The 19,145-nt window shown below is 39.6% G+C and overlaps 1 protein-coding gene across 2 annotated transcripts in view; it reads left to right on the top strand.

Annotated features, from left to right (window-relative positions):
- csmd2 (CUB and Sushi multiple domains 2) overlaps window positions 1-19,145 on the top strand; it is a 261,451-nt gene that overhangs the window by 127,224 nt on the left and 115,082 nt on the right. For both annotated transcript variants that reach the window (XM_040021190.1, XM_040021191.1), the window contains 5 exons: window positions 2,874-2,961; window positions 3,852-3,976; window positions 8,518-8,639; window positions 12,366-12,469; window positions 14,296-14,408. In XM_040021190.1, coding sequence (XP_039877124.1) covers window positions 2,874-2,961; window positions 3,852-3,976; window positions 8,518-8,639; window positions 12,366-12,469; window positions 14,296-14,408 — 552 coding nt within the window. The remainder of the gene's footprint in view (window positions 1-2,873; window positions 2,962-3,851; window positions 3,977-8,517; window positions 8,640-12,365; window positions 12,470-14,295; window positions 14,409-19,145) is intronic.

Here is a 19,145-nt window from a genome sequence, read left to right as displayed (position 1 = left end):
AGTTGTAGCGGAGATGAAGACGGGGTTGAATAAGTTACTCCGTCATATAATTCTGAAACTGAAAACCGTAAAGACTCGAATGATGCACTAAAGGAGACTATTTGGGGTTTGATGTTTGCAAATTCAGGGGTACATTGTAGAGCTTTTTATTGATGTCAGCTCAGGCCACAGTTAAAGAATGACACATGCACTGTAACCAAAACCAGATGGAAAAAGTAGGTATGCTAACTGGTGTTTAAATGTGTAATCGTTTGTTCATAGTAAATTCTCTTACAAACACAAAAATAGGATTGTCATTCATTTTACGTCATGTTCGAGATAAAAGGCTCGGAAGGCTGTTATATATTAACGCTGTTTGTGGAAAGAGAAATCTATTGGCTGCCTGCTGTGAAAGCTGACAAGTTATATGTATGACCAGTTGTTGCTGCAAAAGTGTCCTCAGGAGTTACTGGACTCCATCTGTCCAGGAAAGAAGAGTACAGAGCAACATTTTATCATCTCCAAATTGGGCTAGCCACACTCTCTTCTCTCTTCTGCACTAAGATGTTTTGTTCAAGTTGGAATTTGTTTGTTAAGTTTTCAGGTTCTGCCTCGCCGCCTCTTTTCTTAGGCCTATATGCTAAATGTCTTTTGAATTAATGTAAATAGCCGCTAAACCTTCCTCCCAGAAGATGAATGGATATGCTGTGGATATGCTGACACAGCTGTGCAGTCGACTATGTTCAAATGCCTTACGCCCATTTGTAACCTTTAGATGAAATTCTCTCGAGTATTTTTTATCATTCATTAACGGGCTAGTACTACGTATTCGTTTAGTAAGTAAGTTATTGCCGTTCATAATTACTTACTTGTATAAACTGTTAGGTGTTACCAAAGAAATTTGTAAGGATGAGAAAGTCACGAGCCACCCTAATAGTTCAATTCAATATTTTGCTTCCAAGGATCCAGACTTGTAATTTTAAAGTGGTCTTGAAAAAAAAAACAACTTTCCAGGCTTTCTGAAGCTCTTTTAAGTTTTTCCTTGAACATTGGCTGCTTTTTAACTCATTTTCTGTGTTATCTTTATGAAGTCATCTCACATTGGCCTATGAATCGTTCAAGCACCTAACTCATGGGATCAAGCACCGTTGTCTACAGACGATCAAAGTTGAATCATGATAAGCTGAAATATGCCAAAGACAACACGATTTTGTCAGGTATTAAATTATATTTTTGCACCAGCAAGGTGATGCATAAAGTGCCTTCAGCTGAAACCTTTGCACATCTAAGCAGATTAGCGCGGTTAGCTCATTAACATGTTAGCGCCGTGCAGCCCCACACACGGGGCGATCCGCGTTAACTTGCTAACGGAGATTTGCAGCATTGATGCGGTTACGGCAGTAAAGTCATTTTAACAAGTTTAACGCTGACAGCACTACTTTTAATATAATAACATGTAGGAATTTCTTGACAAGTGTCCATCAGCTCAGCTACAAGCTAACACAAGTGACTCGAGGTGTAATACCAGAAAGCATATAGACACTCGGAATATGCTGCTTGAATTCCATCAGTGGCAAACCTACTGTATTGTTTCATCAGCTAATCTGTCAGGCTTTTGAGAAGACGCCTGCCTCACATCATCAAAGTCATTTTAAGGTTTCTCTCTTGCACTACACTTTGGCCAGAAAAACAAGAGTGACTGCTGACTGTCAAAAGGGGCATAGACAAAAAAGACACACAGTCTGTGCTAGAGATGTACTTCACATTGCAAATGGAGAGCAGTAACTGCATTGGCCGTTTTTTCTTTGCCATTTCTTCCTCTCATCGTGTGTTGGATTTCACTATGCGACAACCGATTTCGCTTTCTTCAAATATCTGTAACGTTAGCAACGTGACAGCTATGAGTCACCTGTGTAGAGTGACACAGAGATGGATGTTTAAGGATCTAATAACAACCTGTTGAACAAAAGAGGAGCCTTGAGGTGGTAATTTCAATACTGCCTCAAGGCCATTTACTGTTGTTTTATCCACTTCTTTCTCCCACACTGCTTTTAACCCTTATGTTTCAATTTGTATTAATTTACCTTACTGTACTTCACTTTGCATTTCTACATTTTTTGACTGCCGGGAGTATGTATTTGAAAAACAAGCATTATGGTAAATAAAGTTCAAAATATTTCATTTTTTTCTCACAGAACTGTAACATAAATAACTGCAGCATCCTTGGTATTTGTTATACTTTAACATAGCTTCAACCTCTTTTAGATTTTTCATTTAAATTTCAAGTGTTACTTATTTATTCTTTAATCTTTGAGTTTTTCTGGCTTACTGCTCAGATTTTGCATTGACTCTTTATAGTTTATAGCGTATTTGTTTAATGATTTATTTTTAATTGGATAAGATTAAAAGCATTATGTGCAATGTGCATAAGCCTGACATTTAAGCACATATTTACATACAGGCTTAATTTCCCTGACTTTTTAACATTGTTGTCCTCCTGTTTATTAAACAGTTATCACTTAAGATTAACAATAATCTATTAACATAGCCTTTTTCACCTTTGTTGGAAATTCTGTCCCGCGTTGCCACAGACCTGGAGTCTGGCCAATGAGCAGGTGTCACGCTCAGTGGACCCAGCAGAACTTTGACCCATCCTGCTCAGTCAGGGTTCTCCCAGCTCACTATGTTTACTTGACCCCTTGTCACACTTCACTTTCCAGTTTTGCACCCATTGAGACAATTTAAGAACCGTGGACAAGGATAACATTTATTTTCAAATGATAAGCATATTTGTTGCTGAGTAACTAATTTCACTGACACTTGCTACATTTTTGTATGTTCCTGTGATTTTGTCAGAATCTTTTTAATGTTTTATCTCTGTCTGTGCCTGTCAGTGTCTCAGATGGGTGTAGCACAGGGCCACAACATGTGTCCGGATCCTGGGATTCCAGATCGAGGAAAAAGAAAAGGTTCTGACTTCAGGTAAAAAACAGAAACCAGCAGGTACATCAGTATATTCAGAGAAAAGATAACTTTATCTGCAGATGAATAGGTTAACATTTCCTGAAGAAGAGCTGTCTGACTGAGACAATGCCATCATAGAAAATAGGTTTTGGTTAGCAAAGACTCTCATCTCTGTTATTTACTGTCCTTAAAGTCATGAGTTGACCCTAATAGGCTTTATCTCTGTCTTTATTCCCTACACTAGAAATGTATATGGCTTGTACAAAAAATGTAATCTAGTTCTCTGCTTTCAGTGGTTCTTTAAATTATGAGTTTTTTCCTCTTTTCTCTCAATTTAGTTTGTCAGTAAAATTTACTGTTTTAATAATGAAACAATCTACATTAGTCAGAGAACGTTGCAATATTAGGACTGCAGTGCTAATCATGCTTTTTTCAAAATTCAGACTTATCCTTATTTCAGTCTCCTAGATCTTTATTAATGTTTTAGCTTCACAAAGTTTATTGAATTGAATTTAAATCATCTAAACCAAATCATCTATTGTTCTCCAGCATGCACCATATTACCTGATGCCACACCATAGACAGCCCCAGAAACCAAACCAAATAGAGAAATGTGCACAGAGAAACAAATGTTACCAGTGGGATCATGGAGTTTTGTTCCTGTCTGAGCCATTTTCCCTATCAGTGGTCAGCGATAACACAGACAAATGGGTAACATCCATCTCTCGCTATGGGAAATCACAGGCGGAAAGGCAAAACAAATGTGTATTTTTTCCCACTAAACTTTTCTTCTTTATATTTATACCTCATCTGCAAATCCACTGCTGAATGGTGAATTGCACCAGGAGGGTTTGTGGTGCTGACGTGCTTTTTTTTTTGTGTTTTTTCTGTGTGCAACCTAACTGCAGGCGAGGAGCCACAGTGCATTTCTCCTGTGACGAGGGTTATGAACTGCAGGGCTCGAAGAGCATCACTTGTCTCAGAGTGACAGACAGCTACGTAGGCTGGAGTGACGATCGGCCCATCTGCAGAGGTAAGGATTGACGTGTCTTGTTCATCTTTTCACCTGTGTAATGGAGGTAGACTCAGCGTGACCTCTATTTATATTTCATACTCAAGTGCTCAAGTCGCTTTTGTGGGCAGGTCTGCTGTCATTTTGTATAGGTGCTCGGTCTCTCCGTATCATGATTCAGTATTCACTATTATGTTGTGACTGGCCTGACTTTGACCTTTGGCCGGCGTTCTCTCGCTTCCTGTTGTTTAGCCATGCTGGCAAAGTGCTGTCCATCAATCATGTTTTCCTAACCTGTGGCCATTTTGTGACAGGCCGGGGAAGGGATCAGAGATCTATCTATATATATATATATATATATATATATATATATATATATATATATATATATTTAAATCTGTTAGTGTTCCTGTAAATATAAAAGCAAACTGTGAAATTGGGAATATTTCATTAATTCAAGGTCTCTCCAACCTTTAGTTGCTTTGAGTTTGTTTTTATTCTAAGATAAATTATAATCTTATAAATTATAATCTAAGATAAAAATCTCAGCCTTGCTTTGGCGTAACTTTGTGCTGAACATTGGGGGGGGTCAAGATCTCTTTCTAACTAAATAAATAAATATATCTGGGTAAATACCCATATGATTAAACATGCAACTATTTTGCTGGTAATACCTGAAATGACTAAAGAAAAAACAGCCTATTTATGCAAGATAATTCTTATTTTTATTGGGGGGTTATATTGGTTGGGTCTGATTATTGGGGGGGGGTCATAACTCCCCTAACCCCCCTGGAAATTACGCCCCTGACTTTGAGTAGGTTTATGCTGGTATGGAAAGTATCTTACGGGCAATACACAGACAGGGTCAGAACTGTTTTTGAATCAATATTGAACTGTACCATTCTTTCACAGATATTTCCGCATTTTATGTTTTAATGATAGCTGTGCATCTAAAGCGTACAAAATCTCTCTCACGTGGTCAATTGAGTGATGATCCGGTGGCTGTGAAAGGCATAGGAGATGATTCACATCTTTTTCATGAACATTCAGTGCGTCTTCATTCCCAGAAAATAAGATAAAAATGTTTCATCATAAGATAGAGAATATTGATTCGTAGTGGCTGAACAGAACAATGCCAGCAAAATGCCTCACACAGCACAACAGAGCTACCAAAGTTTTTCCTTTAATTTGTCACTAGACTTTTTACGCCACAAAGTCTAAGGATTCTCGAAACAACCTAAGACGTGGCGTCTAAATGGGAAAGCTGCATGTCATTTCATAGTTGCTTCAAAAACATTAAATTAAAAAGTTGCATTAAAAGTGGATATATATTTCTTTCTCATCAGTCAAGACTTGACATGGCCATAATTTGGAGAAGAAAAATTGGCTTTCTTTATCTGCATGTGTGTGTGTGTAAAGAGACATTGACATAACATCCACAGTCAGTCAGTGTAACTGCCCTTTCGATCGTCCTCATTTAACCTTTGGGACCGTGCCTTTGTTCTGGCTCCCCATGTTTAAATAAAGATTAAACATCATCTAGGAATAATTGAAGATCTGTATCCTAAATTAGCATTAGTCATCATTAAATTGAACAGCACTATCATTAGCACAGGAAAAAACTTCATCTCTGGGTGCAGATTCATTCACTTTATAAAAAATTCATGGTTCCCTTTTCATTCGTACCTCCTTTCCTGCGCACACCAAGCTGCGGTTCTTTTTCCGTTGCAGATTTGATTGCCGCTTAGCCCACTGCACTTTCATGTCTCTCGCCAAATACACAGAGTAGGATGTATCAGACATAATGATCCCCGTGATTAAAAAAAAAAGAAATTGGAGAGAATGTGATGGCTTCAGTAGACTTCCTGCTGTATTATTTTCGTTAAGGTCACCCTCACTGTCAGCACAACTCATATTAATTACTCTACTCACCCCTTAACTTCGCCAAAGTTCTTTTAAAATTTTAATAGGGGTGATTTGGTGAGAGAGGGGTGGAGCATGGAGCCACGGAGTGGGGCTTGAGCACCCAAAGGACCTCGCTTAGACACAATTCATTAAAATCTGGGTAGTTGGCTAAAGCTCTTTCAAGTACTTTCAGGTTCCCCTTCACATGTGTACACACGTACACACTGTTTTCTTAAAGTACTTCAGTTTGAAGGGTGTTTAATAGTTGTGTTAAGCAGTCACCCTCGGGTATTGATAAGGAAAGTCACCTTGTACTCTGATGCTTGGTATGCTAACTGCTCATCTACTCTTTTCAGTCAGAATATCTAATTGTGCTATTTGATTCGTAATTAGTTGTTTGCATTTATTTGACAGTGTTCCCTGTAGATATGCAGCACTCGTCGCATTTCGTTATTTTATTTAAGTATGAAATCATCAAGTTTGTTTTCCTTAATATGTTATTTACTGAAGATGACAGTATTTATAAAAAGAGTCTTTCTCCAGTATATCTTTAGACCTTTGGTAAAACTCTAATTAACGTGTTTTATTGAGTCTTTCATTAGTCTGCTTTTTTCATACTGCCACACTAAATCAAGTCGAGTATTCAGAGGGAGCCCTGGAGTTTGTCGCAACGCTGATTTTTAATTTCATGTTAATTTTTTTTATCACGTTATCATTACCAATCACTTGCCAAACATCTTCATCTTTTCAAAGTGCTGCTCGCCTCTTGTGCTCGTGCAAGAGGCAGAGCATGCAGCACTTTGGCGGAGGAGCAACAGCGTCAATAGTGCTTCATCTGTGACTACACAGGATGTGTTGAGGCGCAATATCCAAAGTAGGTCACCTGTATTTTAGCGGTGCTCTAAGCCTAACATCCATCCAGTATAGTTATACATGTAAAATGGAAGGAAATATGCTCGAGCTGTACAAATGCACTTGTCCTATACAATCACAACCCCAGCTGTTAGCAGCAGCTGGACTGAATTAAAAAGGAGAATATCTGTAGGAGAATAGAAAAATGGGGCTCAGACACCTTATTTGTACAACATTAAAAAAACAGTTAACTATTAAATACACACAATGCAAAATGAAAGTTTTATTTCATATTTGAAGGCTGGGGTTAAGGCACAACCAGTAGGATTAGTTGTAAATGCGGTCCAGATGTGAGTTTGATGCAGATTTTAGTGCTGTGCAAAAGTCTTGTGCCAATTAAATATAACTGTTGACCTTCATCAAATACCTAATGAAGGTAAAGTAGTACGTAAAAGTTCTCCAGGTTTTCTAAAGGTCTCTCAAAGTGTTTCTCTGGACATTGGCCTTCACTCATTTTCAGTCCAGTCCTTGTACCAGGCCATAATTCATAGGCCACCTTAGGTCTGTTCGATATAAGGATATCTATCGGATGACGATATAAAAAATCGTTTCCTATTACGTTATCGTTTGTTTCGTGGTGTTGTAAAATAAACTGTTTACAGCAAGATTTTTCATCGTTTCGACGGTCACTGTAGTGGCTATATTTATTTCTTAAAGTTCTCTCTTATATTAAATATAACCACACTATGGGCGGACAAGTGTCTGTTTTTACGTGTTTTTGTTAGCAACAATGACGGTAAAACCATCGCGTGGCTCCGCTGTCCGCTTGCGTGTTTTCCACGTAAACATTTCACAATAAAGCTCAAGATCCTATTGAGACTTTTCAAAATAAACTGAATCACAAGAAAGAGTATGCAGAGAGTTTACGGATGAGAAACAAAAGAAGAGCCGTCAAAGACTCAGACTTTGAGAGAAAATGGTGGCCGTTACAACTTATGTCTAAAAATGTATAGTTTCATGTATCGGTTAAAAGACTCGAATCCAGGTAAAGGACGCCCAGCTGGAGAAACTAAACGCAAGTCGAGTTTCCCGAGATTCACAGAATTTACAGAAAATGTTACATTTTTGTGATTTATATCGTTGTCAGGACGATAAATGTCTTACATCGGGATATGAGATTTTTGTCATATCGCACAGCTAACACTGACCTATGAATCACTGAAGCATAAAAAAGCACCAAACTCAAGAGATGATGTGTTTTGTCTACATGTAACTGTAAATGAACCAATCTTAAATTGTATATTTAGCCTCTGTAGCAAAAAGACTGAATCTGTTCTCATTTTTTAGTTAAAATAAATCTAAAATACAACTAAAAACAAGAAAAGTAGTGCACAAAAGACAAGTCAGACAGATAAAAAAGTATCTGAAAGTCATGTCCTTATGAAAGGGGGGGAATTGAGCAAAGACCTGACAAGAACTGAGAGATACATCTGGCCCTTCACTTCACCCATCAGCTGTTTGGTGAAGTCTCATCAGAGATGATCTCAGTGGGAGGGTGGCTGTCAAGAAGACACTTGAGAAAAAGGTGAAGGTCTGCCAAATTACACAAGAACTTGACTGAAAATTGGGGGCTTTATTTTAGCCAGTGGTGTTTGGTAATATTACAGTCATCATTTGGCAAGCATATGAATGGAAGAAGGGAACAAAAGGCAAACAACATTCAGTTTATCTTCTCTGATTTATGAACAGAAAGTACGTATTTAAACTGTCATTGAACATGTGTCCCTCTCTGTCTTGATTTTTAGCACCAATGTGCGGAGGCCAGTTGAGAGGACCCAGTGGTGTCATCACATCTCCGAACTACCCAGTTCAGTATGACAACAACGCCAACTGTACTTGGGTCATCACGGCGACAGACACATCTAAGGTAAATGTCATTAAACACGGAACTGAAGCAACAATGCAGGGTGTTAATTTTGCTTTGCCGCTGTAAGCACAGATTTCCAGCGGTGCCGTAAGTGGTATCTTTAGCTGCCAGCTGCCTGATGAGTTTGCACCTTTTTAGGGAGGAGCTCCAGAGGAAGCGCTTCTCTGACACAGATGACTCATTTTATGCTTTTGATAATTGCTACAGGACACTTTAGGGGCTGTTCAACACACCATGTGACAGGAGCTTTCTTATTGAAAAATGTGAGCGATAAGGAAAATGAAAGGTGGGGAAAGAGCACTGGAAGCGAGCCAGCAAAAGACAAAGCGAGTTGTTAGAAACACCTGTGGTGAGGGAGAGAAGGAGTGAGTAAAATGGACAGGAGAGTAATGGAGAGGTTTTGAGAGCATGCTTGGAGGATATCATGAAAGTGTCACAGCCATTCTGTTCAGACCATTGACTTTGGAGTTGTGTTCAAGGCCAACCAGCTGCTATCCTGCCAAATATCCTTCTCTGAACTCAAACAAAATGGTTTTACAAATCCGTTCTCTTATTCCACTGCGCGGGATAGAAGAGAGGCTATGTAAGGTGAGAGGCAAGGGAGGACGGGGAGTCAGATCTAATATGCCCCCACAAAAGTCCACCCTTTGCTTGCATGTATACAAACACAAACAAACATTGACACCCTTGGGTATACCCAGGAGGCAGCCTGCTGGAACAGACACCAGTACTTTAGGCTGCCTCTTGCTCTGTGACTGGTTCAGATGAAGATGGAGAGAGACTGCTCTTTCTGTTTAGAGACGTAATGGGCTTCTATTCCTGCCCAGCCAGAAATGTTAGGTCAGCCAGCAGACTGAGGCAGAACAGCCTCAGTCTGAAGGGGGGTGGGCGAGCCGTGACAAAGCTCTGCTAGACCTACCAGCCTCATGACATGATAAGTAATTTGGGTTTTTGTCAAGTGGTGCTGCTTCATAGTTTCCCAAAGATACTAAATGCAGCTGTTTGAAGCTGGCAGTCTTCATGTGTTTATCCATTTATGCCAGAAAAAGCCAAAAAGTGGCCCCAACTTCCCAGACTTACACCAAGTTACACAGAGCTATCCTCTGGACCCGACAAAGCTCTGAGACAACGTAAAACAACAATGTGCTTTGAAAAATCGACTGAATACAGGTCATGTTTTTTTCTTTTAAAGCAAATGATCTCCACAGAAATGAGATTTTTCTCTTATTAATATGCTACTTATAATGTTAATGAACTCGTTTAAATATATATTATTTTTAAAAGCACTCTCATGTTGTCATTACTGCCTAAAACCTATGCATGTAACTGTGTGTGTCTGGTTTGCGGTGGAAAAATGACCCGCAAGGATGCTGCAGTATTTACCAGGAGCAGGGTGTATGTAATAGTTTAATAAATAATCAGTGTCCGGGCAGACATTCAGAGCTGGGGTTTCTTTACTTAAGTCACAGCAGCAGACTTACAAGGGAGTTACAGCTGACTTGACAGAAGCAGAAATACAGGCAACGGAGCTGCTGCAAGGTTTTCTTCCAGTCCACAGATGAACTAACTGTGCCCTCCATATATAATGCTTAGTTCAACCTTGTTGGATACAGTGGCAGGTATATGTGCCTACGGATTATTCAAGTATTTACAATAGCTAATATGTTATGTAATACTGTTAAATATTCTAGACCAGCAGCTGCAGAACAGAAAACTAAATGTTGTCCCCAGTCTTGCTTACAATAGGATTTCATTTATGATAGGATTTTTTTAACTAAATGTTTTTATTGGAACATTTGGCACAAAATGGCAGGCTAGTTTAGAACCGGGACTCTTTTACTGCAGAGCCATGCTGTTGCTTTGAAGAATGCAGTTTGGCATTGTCTTGATGAAACAAGCAAGGCTTTCATTGCAAGAGATCATCTGTGGGCAGCATATGTTGCGCCAAATCGTGTATATATCATTCAGAATAAATGGTAGATGAACAGATGTTTAAATTATGTGAGGGTATGCCGTGTGCAGTAATACCCCATACCCTCGCATCACAAATCCTGGGGCTGTGTAGGATGAGCCAGACACCTCCCCCACCCCATCCCCCCGTATAGAGGACACAACGGTCATGATTTTCTAAATGTTTTATCTTTGCCTGTTGGAGTTTTACTTTGCTTTCATGGATGCAGAAACAAACCGTGTTCACTGACAATGGTGTTCAGAAGTGTATCTGAGCCCATGCAGTGATTTTCAAAGAGTCGCGCCTCCTTTCAGAGCAGTGCTGCCTGCGGGGCCTGAAGATCACGGCAATACAATATTGGTTTTTTAGCTTTCTTTCAAGCGTATAGAGATTTCTCTGAATTCTCCAAATCTTTGCATGATATGAAGTAGTGCAAATGATAAAATCCTCAAAACAATTGCATCAGAAACTCTTCTTAGTGGTAAATCCAGCCATTTTCTATAGGCTGTCATGGAACTGATTGAATATTTTTTCCCGTTTTGTTGTCTTTTCCCAACTACTTTTGAAGTTGTAGGAGTGTTTATTTCATTTAATATTTACATTTTACACAGTTTCAGAGACATGGTTTTACATCGCTGAAGTTGCTTCAGCTGTTCAGTATGGATTTTTACAACTCTTTCACAATATGGTTGCTGTGCTCGCTCCCTCTCGCTTTTTTTTTTTATCTTCACCCCCTCTGTACCTCACCTGTTGGCTGGCAGATGGGAGATGAGTTTGTGGTATGAAACTCTATTTATCGAGCGATCTGACCTATTTTGCCTACACACCATCAATCTTTCCTCTCCACCTTGGCAATTTTCATTAGGAACTAGGTTTAACATAGGACAGAATGCAATTTGCATTTATATAAGCTTTTTCATTAGGCCCTGCTCTCTCTCAGCCCTCTGAAAACATTAAGAATTTGGCGGAAATCAGTGGCAGCCAATTTAAACTAGGAGGCAAAGACTTTTCCTTGTTTGGCTTTTTTATTTTTATTTAGCCTCCTCTGTCACTCTATTTTTTGCCCTTGTTATTAATATTCTGCACGTTTATAATTAAACCGTTTTTGTTTGTATGTTTAGAGCTGACCCCTTCGCTTGCCTCGGCTAGGACGCAATAATTGTTTCCTTGTTTTTATCTTGATTTATCCTTCAGCTGCAGCGCAGACCTAAAATTGCACTCAAAGAAATCATGATTTATGTTTTATAGAAAAGATTTATACACTAGATTGCAACAAAGTCTTTTTGTTGCCTTAATGATCCTATTGGATTACATATATCCATATATATATGTATGCATAGAGAGGCAGGTGTAATAGCCCACGAAGGCAACTGAAAGCTGCTAGCATGATCGGCAAGAGTGAAGGTCGTGCAGACCATCTGGCAGGCAATCAGATATTTGATTAGTGAGAAACAGTTCATAATCAGCAGACGCAGTAAACACTTACAGAAGCATGGAAGCAAAATACCAATACCGAGCTGTTAGGTCACACAGTATGAGATTTAAAGGAGAAAACAATTCTAATAACAAAAAAAATTAAATAAAAAAACTACTACAGTGTATACAGCTGGAAGTTTGATGGACAGATATAAAAAAAAACTGATGTATGATGGATTGATGAACAGAGGAAAAGGGAGTCACAGATGGGAAGAGATCTCTCCTCTGCATTTGGTTCAGGGAGTATTTAAGCATCTGCTTCCCTCATGTGTCTCGTTGATGTCCCCTCCGTTGTCTAGGTGATCAAGCTGACATTTGAAGATTTTGACCTGGAGCGAGGCTACGACACGCTGACGGTTGGAGACGGCGAGGTAGTGGGAGACCAGAAGACCATCTTCCACGTGTGAGTGACTCATTTGACCTCGTTTTCTCCTGCCTTTAATCTACCCTCTGTTCTCTAACTTCTTTTAGCTACCCGTCAGTTTCACTTTTGCAAGTCATGTTCCCGGTAATCATATTCTGCCTTCGCGCTCTCTTTCCTCCTCACCTTTGCGGGACACTCGCCTTTTCTTCCTCCCCCCGCGCCCGACAGCACCCGTCTGTCTTCCTGTTCCTCTCCAGCCCTTTTTTTTCCCTACGGTTTCTCTTTTATTTCATCACCACCTGATGCAGCAGGGCATGAAAAATAGATGTCGCACCACATTGTCAATCATCTCTCTTTTCACTGTTAAAAACAAGATCACAGCCATGTGGCGCAGCATTGCAAAACTGCATATTGATGCCCCCTAATGGAGTTTGCGCTAGCAGATGCTCCATAACAATTCACAGGATGTTGTTATTAATTGTGCCGAAATTTACCACCTTAATAAAGTTTTTATAGATCAATTTTTATGCAAGGCTGCCGAGCTGGGGTGGAAACCGGGAGGGGGAGGTTGGAGATAAATGAGGGAGAAGTATGCAAAGGAAGGGGTTACTGATGTGAGATCATCCTCACGTTCATATTTTTTTGTCTACTTGCTCAAACACCAACAACACACACAGGACAAACACCGAATATGGCTTAATCTCTTCAATTAAAGATTTTCCTCCCTCTCCTCCCCCTTTATGGACTTCTTTATGCTTTAAAAGTAGAGAGAGTAATTGAGTCTTTGCGCTCCTGCACACAAACAAACTAGAACAATTTAGTACTGGAGAATATACTGCAGCTATCAGCACTGTTAAACTCAGGACTATATTTTTTGAGAATCAGTGGTGCAGCCGAGCGCGTGCAGGGTGTAGGGAATTATTTAATATTTTTTTGTAACTTTATGGTCAGAGGCATGTAACCTTAGTGCAGCACAGTCATAAATGTGCTTTATAGGCAGTTAGTCACAACCAATCAAATCCACTCTTTTCATTTCAAGACACTGTGCTCTGACAGTTTAGCAATGGAAAGAAACTATTGGAGTGAATATGCGACAAGAGTTTTTCCCATAAGGGAAATAATGTCCTTGTTTTGGATCTAACAGTAACAATTAAAAGGGTGGTGACGATAACAAAAAACACACAAAAACATAAAGTAGGTCATCAACAAGGACAGTATTCTAGACAGTGATTAGCTTACAGGGAAATTATTAGCATACTGATATAACTTGTCTGGGTGGAAATTATATAATAGCCTTGTCTATTATTTTTGACAAGCTTTTTAGTGCTACATTAGACGCGCAGCATTTTATACTTTCTCTCACAAGTGCTTAGGAGTTCACAGACATTCAGCGCATTACCAAAAGGCTGTAAAAGAGAACAAAAATCTATCCAGACACTAGTAGCAATCCCACCATCCTACATGTTCTGTCACTAAAATTAGAACCCTTAATCACTTACTCTGCAGCTATACCCTTCCTAATTAGAGTTGGGTGGAATTACTATTCAAATGAGATTAAATTACTTCTGTGGCATTGACTGATCTTGCATTCATTTTGCACTTTGTTGTCTCCTGCTATTTTGAATGTAAGTGTTGGGATAGGATAAAAACATTTCTTAGCTTAAAATTCCTTACAAAATTTGTAAAGTTCTTAATTTGTGTAATGATTTAGCAAAAACAAGGTCTCTCTGTATTTTCTAGGTGATGACAAGTCCACAGCTAAAGCACTTCTACTGCTGATTAAAAAAATTGCACAAAGATAGAGAATATTCAACAGAAAGAAATGTCTTTTTATAAGGTGTATGTTGGCTTTTCTTGTTTTATAGTCTGTCTGGTTCGACTACTCCAGACCTTGTCGTGAGCACCAGTCATCAGATGTGGCTCAACTTCAAAACAGATGATACCAGTGGCTCGTTGGGCTTCAAGGTGTCCTATGAAGGTAAGGTTGCTGTATATATTTTGGTTCTGGCTCATTAACTGCATTTTAAAACAGATTGTTTAACTTTAACCTCCTAAGACCTGAACTCTTTCATGGCATGCATTTAAATTTTCTTTGCTATTTGTGTTGATTAGGACCCGATGAATGTAAAAAACAAAGAATTACCCGATTTTATTTTTTTTACTTGATTTTTGTTTCTGACAAAAATGAGATCTACATATGAGGACATTTGTTTTAAATTTCGATAGAACAGTGGCAGTATAAAGTCCTCGTAAGTGGATATCAGGCCCTTGTAGGGAAAAATTAAGTATTTCGGTCTAGACATCGAAAAATGTGATGTCCACATATGTGGACGCCAGGTCCTAGGAGGTTAAATCATCTTAGGAGTAGCATCAAAGGGGAGTCATGTTAATGGTAAAGTATTTTTTAGTGGTTTTGCAGTGAGTCATCATGGTGCGGTGGTACACTGATGTTAAAAAGCAAAAGCAGTCTTTATAGTTAGACTTTAAATCTCGACTTTCTCCTTTTACAGTTTGAAATAGGAGTGGATTTCTTTTTTTGATCAGTTACGCTTGTGCGTTGTGACTCACCGCTCAAGTCTAACTATCATATGTTCAAACAGAACACATTTTTCTTCAGTTGGCTGCTGGTCTTCCCAGTATGTGTCATCCCAAGTTTAGCTTCAAAGACATAATCATTGGAGTTTATGTATCTGTCTCATATGAGACTTTAAACAGTAATATGACATCGATTTCATCCATTTTCTTCCACTTGTCCAATTCAGGGTTGCAGTTGGGCTGGAGACTGTCCCAGCTGTCATAGGGCGAGAGGTTGCGTACACCCTGGGCAGGTCGCCAATCTGACACAGAGAGACAGACAACCATTTACACTCACATTCACACATACGGCCAATTTAGAATCACCAATTAACCCAACATGCATGTCCTTGGACTGTGGGAGGACGCCAGAGTTTGCAGACAGACCATACAAGCTCCACATAGAAAGGCCCCAGCCTGCCGTGGATTCAACCACAGGACTTTCTTTGCTGTGAGGCAATGGTGCCAACCACAATACTGTCATATCACAAACACAACTAATATATGGATGATATCTAGCAAAAGAAACCCAAACAAACAAACAAAAAAAGGAAAAGAAGAGTAATTGGAACTATAGGAGAAAATTAAGTCTCCCTTTTTGTGTGCGATCTCAGTGCCTCTGTTCTTGGCTCTTGGCAGTAGAGTCTGGAGCTCTCAGGCAGCAAAACAACTAAACAAAGAATTAAAAAGAAACATTAACCAAACATAAGCAAACAAGTATTTGAGTAATTTATGGGTGATGTTTGTGTCCTCTTTTCAATTTAATTCAGTTTGAGTCTTTACTGCTGTTTTGCTTCTCTCCTTTGCTCTCTATTTCCCCAGCTACATGTCACGTCTGCTTCCCTTCAGCTCCGTGTCGCACATAGTGGAGCATAGGAGAGATAACGATAATGCTACTAGAAGAATGCTATTAAAATGGAGCCACTTTGATATAGTTATATAATATATTATTTTTTATAATAAAATGTATTCAAATCATAACAAGGTATGACATTTTAGACCCTCTGATCTCTGTGTACTTCATGTTGCAATACAAAAAACAACCCTGTTTCAAGACCTCATATTTGCGTTCACTAAACTGGTCATAAACAGTCAGTGGGTCATCTAGCTACATTCATCCTACTGTCTAATACCAGTGCGTCTATCTCTGTGTAATTATGTGTCTGTATGTGTGAGCTTTAACAATAGATCAATGTGTGTTTTTGCACGGATGTTTGAAGATCAGATACAAGTGTGGGTTTGTGAATGAGTATGTGTGCGTTCTGTTTTCCAGTGTGAAAGCATGTGAGTACTGGGTGTTTGCCAAGGTTTTTCTTCTAGATAAGTGTGCTGTTTGCCTCTCAGAAGCACAGCAAGTCTTCTCCCTTGCCCACAGATGCTTATTTTTCATCAGTAAAAATAACAGCAAAAGTGGAGCAGCATGCCGAACCAAAGTGTAATTAAAACAATGAGTTCTACTTAATGAAGGGGAAGAAACGCTTTGAACCACTTCACCTCCCAGATTGGAGCACCCAAAATCTAATTTGCATTCTCAATTACTTGTATTTTAAGCCTGATCATCAAGTGTAATTGCAAACACAGTCATACCAGGACCCACACTCCCACCTTACCCATACGTTGTGGGTTGCTCACACTCTGCAGTGGGCTCTGTCTGTTCTGAAAATGCAGCGCTTGCAAAGAAAATCAGTATTAATGCAAATGAGCCTAAAACCCAACCACTGTCGCGCTTTATACTGACAACTGAGGGTATGTGATATGAAACACTTGAACTTCTTGTTATCCAGATGCAAACGAACGCACCAATGGGACAGTGGCTAACACTGAGGGCAAAGCATCATGTCATTTGTATTTTGAGTACTCCAGCCCATTCATTGTGCAGGGCACTAACAGTTTATGATTAAACATCGGATATAATCATCTGTTAGCAAAGCAGCAGTTGAGAAAGCATCTGTTGACAGAATTTTGAATTTTCGCCTCATTGCAAGGTTACCATTATCTTCATGCACTTTTAAATGCAACTGCAATTTTGTAAATACTTTAAATACTGTTGATTCAGTAGTGGAACTGAGAGCCTGCACTGAGACATTGTGTGCGGTACTGGGTTATACCAATAAACTTGACTAATAAAGTCCTTTTGTCATCCCAGGCCTTAGGAGATTGCAGTGTAGCTGTTGACAATAATTTGAGTCTGAGTCCCATTAACGTGCCCGGATTATTCTGGAATGTCAGGGAAGGACGACAAATACGCCCTTACATCTCTTCCCTTATTCATGAGAATCAGCAGCTGTTTCGTTCACTTACCACCCTGTGTAGGTTGTGTACAAGATGCTTTCATATGTGCAACACACACTTTTATAAATATGTTTTAAACAAGAGAGACAGTCACACACACACACACACACACACACACTCACACACACACTTCAAAGGATTCTTATATATTAAGCCAATTTTTCCTAAAGTTGTAATTGGAGGGACCCATGAGGCAGAGAGGCCTACGGGTGTAGGGACGAACAAGTGATTGCATGATCTTGTTTGTGTTTGCACGCGTGTGCATTAATATGTAGATATTCTTGTGTTTGCGTAACAGCTGGATTGCTCTTTCAGATCTGGTTTCTGTCATTCCCTCGGTTCATTTTATCCTCCATTCTCTCTCATTCTCTCTCGGATTCACCTCAAAACTTGCTTTCAGCATCCCTCCCACCACCCCTTTTAAAGGTGACTTCCACGTAAGATCAATGAGTTGTCTTGTGAATGAGGCTGCCTCAGGACAGCCATACATCCAAACAGCAGTGAGCTCTAAATATGTGTTCTAAATGATGATCATCGTTAGGGCTGAGTATGGATTTATACCCGGCATCACCCCCGGTGCGATTTAAAATCGTATTAGGCCCTGCCATCATTTCCTGGATGGATGAGCTTATTCGCTCTCTGTGTTCCCCCATCCAGATGCCTCAATAGGATGCCTCAGCATTCCCATCTGCAATCTAAGACCTGAGAAAAGTAGAAAAAAAAAGAGTTAGTGAACGAAGGAGGCCGCATAAATCTTGCAATAATGAAATTGGCGTGTTTGGTTTTAAGGAAGAAGAGTGGTCGCAGAGGTGCGGGTGTGTTTTGCGCACGAGTCGTGAAGTACTCACATCAGCTCCCAACACGAACGAGGTAGTTTGTCACACAGTAAGTCGAGGAGTACATTTTCCATGGGACAGTGGGGGGAGGGAGAAGCACTTGGGAGATTTGCACGATTAGAAGGTAATATTTTAGGAAAATAAAGACACAGTAAAGAGACCAAAGTGGAAAACAGTGCATAAAGAGACAGGGAGTTCATTCATGTCGGCGTCAACAAAGGTAAACGTGAAAGTCAGTGAAGGTTTATGCACAAACTGCGTTATCTGAAACAAAGCCCGGACTTATCAGCGTTCTGAATTTGCAGAGATTAAATCCATATTGATCTTGTGGGTGGTAAACAAGTGCATTTCCCATAATGACACTTTTGCATAAATGCTTGATGCAGATAATGTGGAGCAGCTCTTATTCTCCATGCGATGTGCCCTTCAGTGTTTCCCGTGAGTTAAAAATGTATTTTGCTACTCCGCTGCAAGGAAAAGGGGGCAGGGAATGTGCTGTTGCAATGGTTCATCAGAGAGTTGGTGCTTAAGCAGCATTGTATTGTATTTCATTGTATTTTCCATTATTTTGACTCCAAATCACCATTTTTACAAACTTCCTCTTTCAGCAAAAGAGATGATTGATTCTAAATTATTGATTAGTGATTCTAAAATAGTCTTAGGTGTGAATGTGTGTGAATGGATGTCTGTTTCTCTGTGTCAGCCCTGTGACAGCCTGTCCATGGTGTACCCCAACTCTCGCCCTATGGGAGATGAGGATGGACTTAAGCCCCCGTGCAACCCAGAATTGGATAAACGGAAGAAAATTGATGGATGGAACAAACTAATGGGAGCTGTAATCATATCTGTTGTAGTTTCATGAGGAAGAGGATCCAGATTCAGATTCCAGAGGGCGACAAAGTAAAATCCAAATCTTTCATCCGAGTAGTTGTCATACACAGAGCTCAGTCAGCAAACGCAAACTATGCAGACAAGTACATTAGCAGACTTCAAGGAAGAACAAGCTAGGGTCT

The sequence above is a fragment of the Simochromis diagramma genome, unplaced genomic scaffold (genome assembly GCF_900408965.1).
Source record: "Simochromis diagramma unplaced genomic scaffold, fSimDia1.1 OVJJ01000753.1, whole genome shotgun sequence".
NCBI classification, from domain to species: domain Eukaryota; kingdom Metazoa; phylum Chordata; class Actinopteri; order Cichliformes; family Cichlidae; genus Simochromis; species Simochromis diagramma.
Note: the sequence above shows the minus strand (reverse complement) of the source record. Positions and strands in the feature narration are given on the sequence as shown.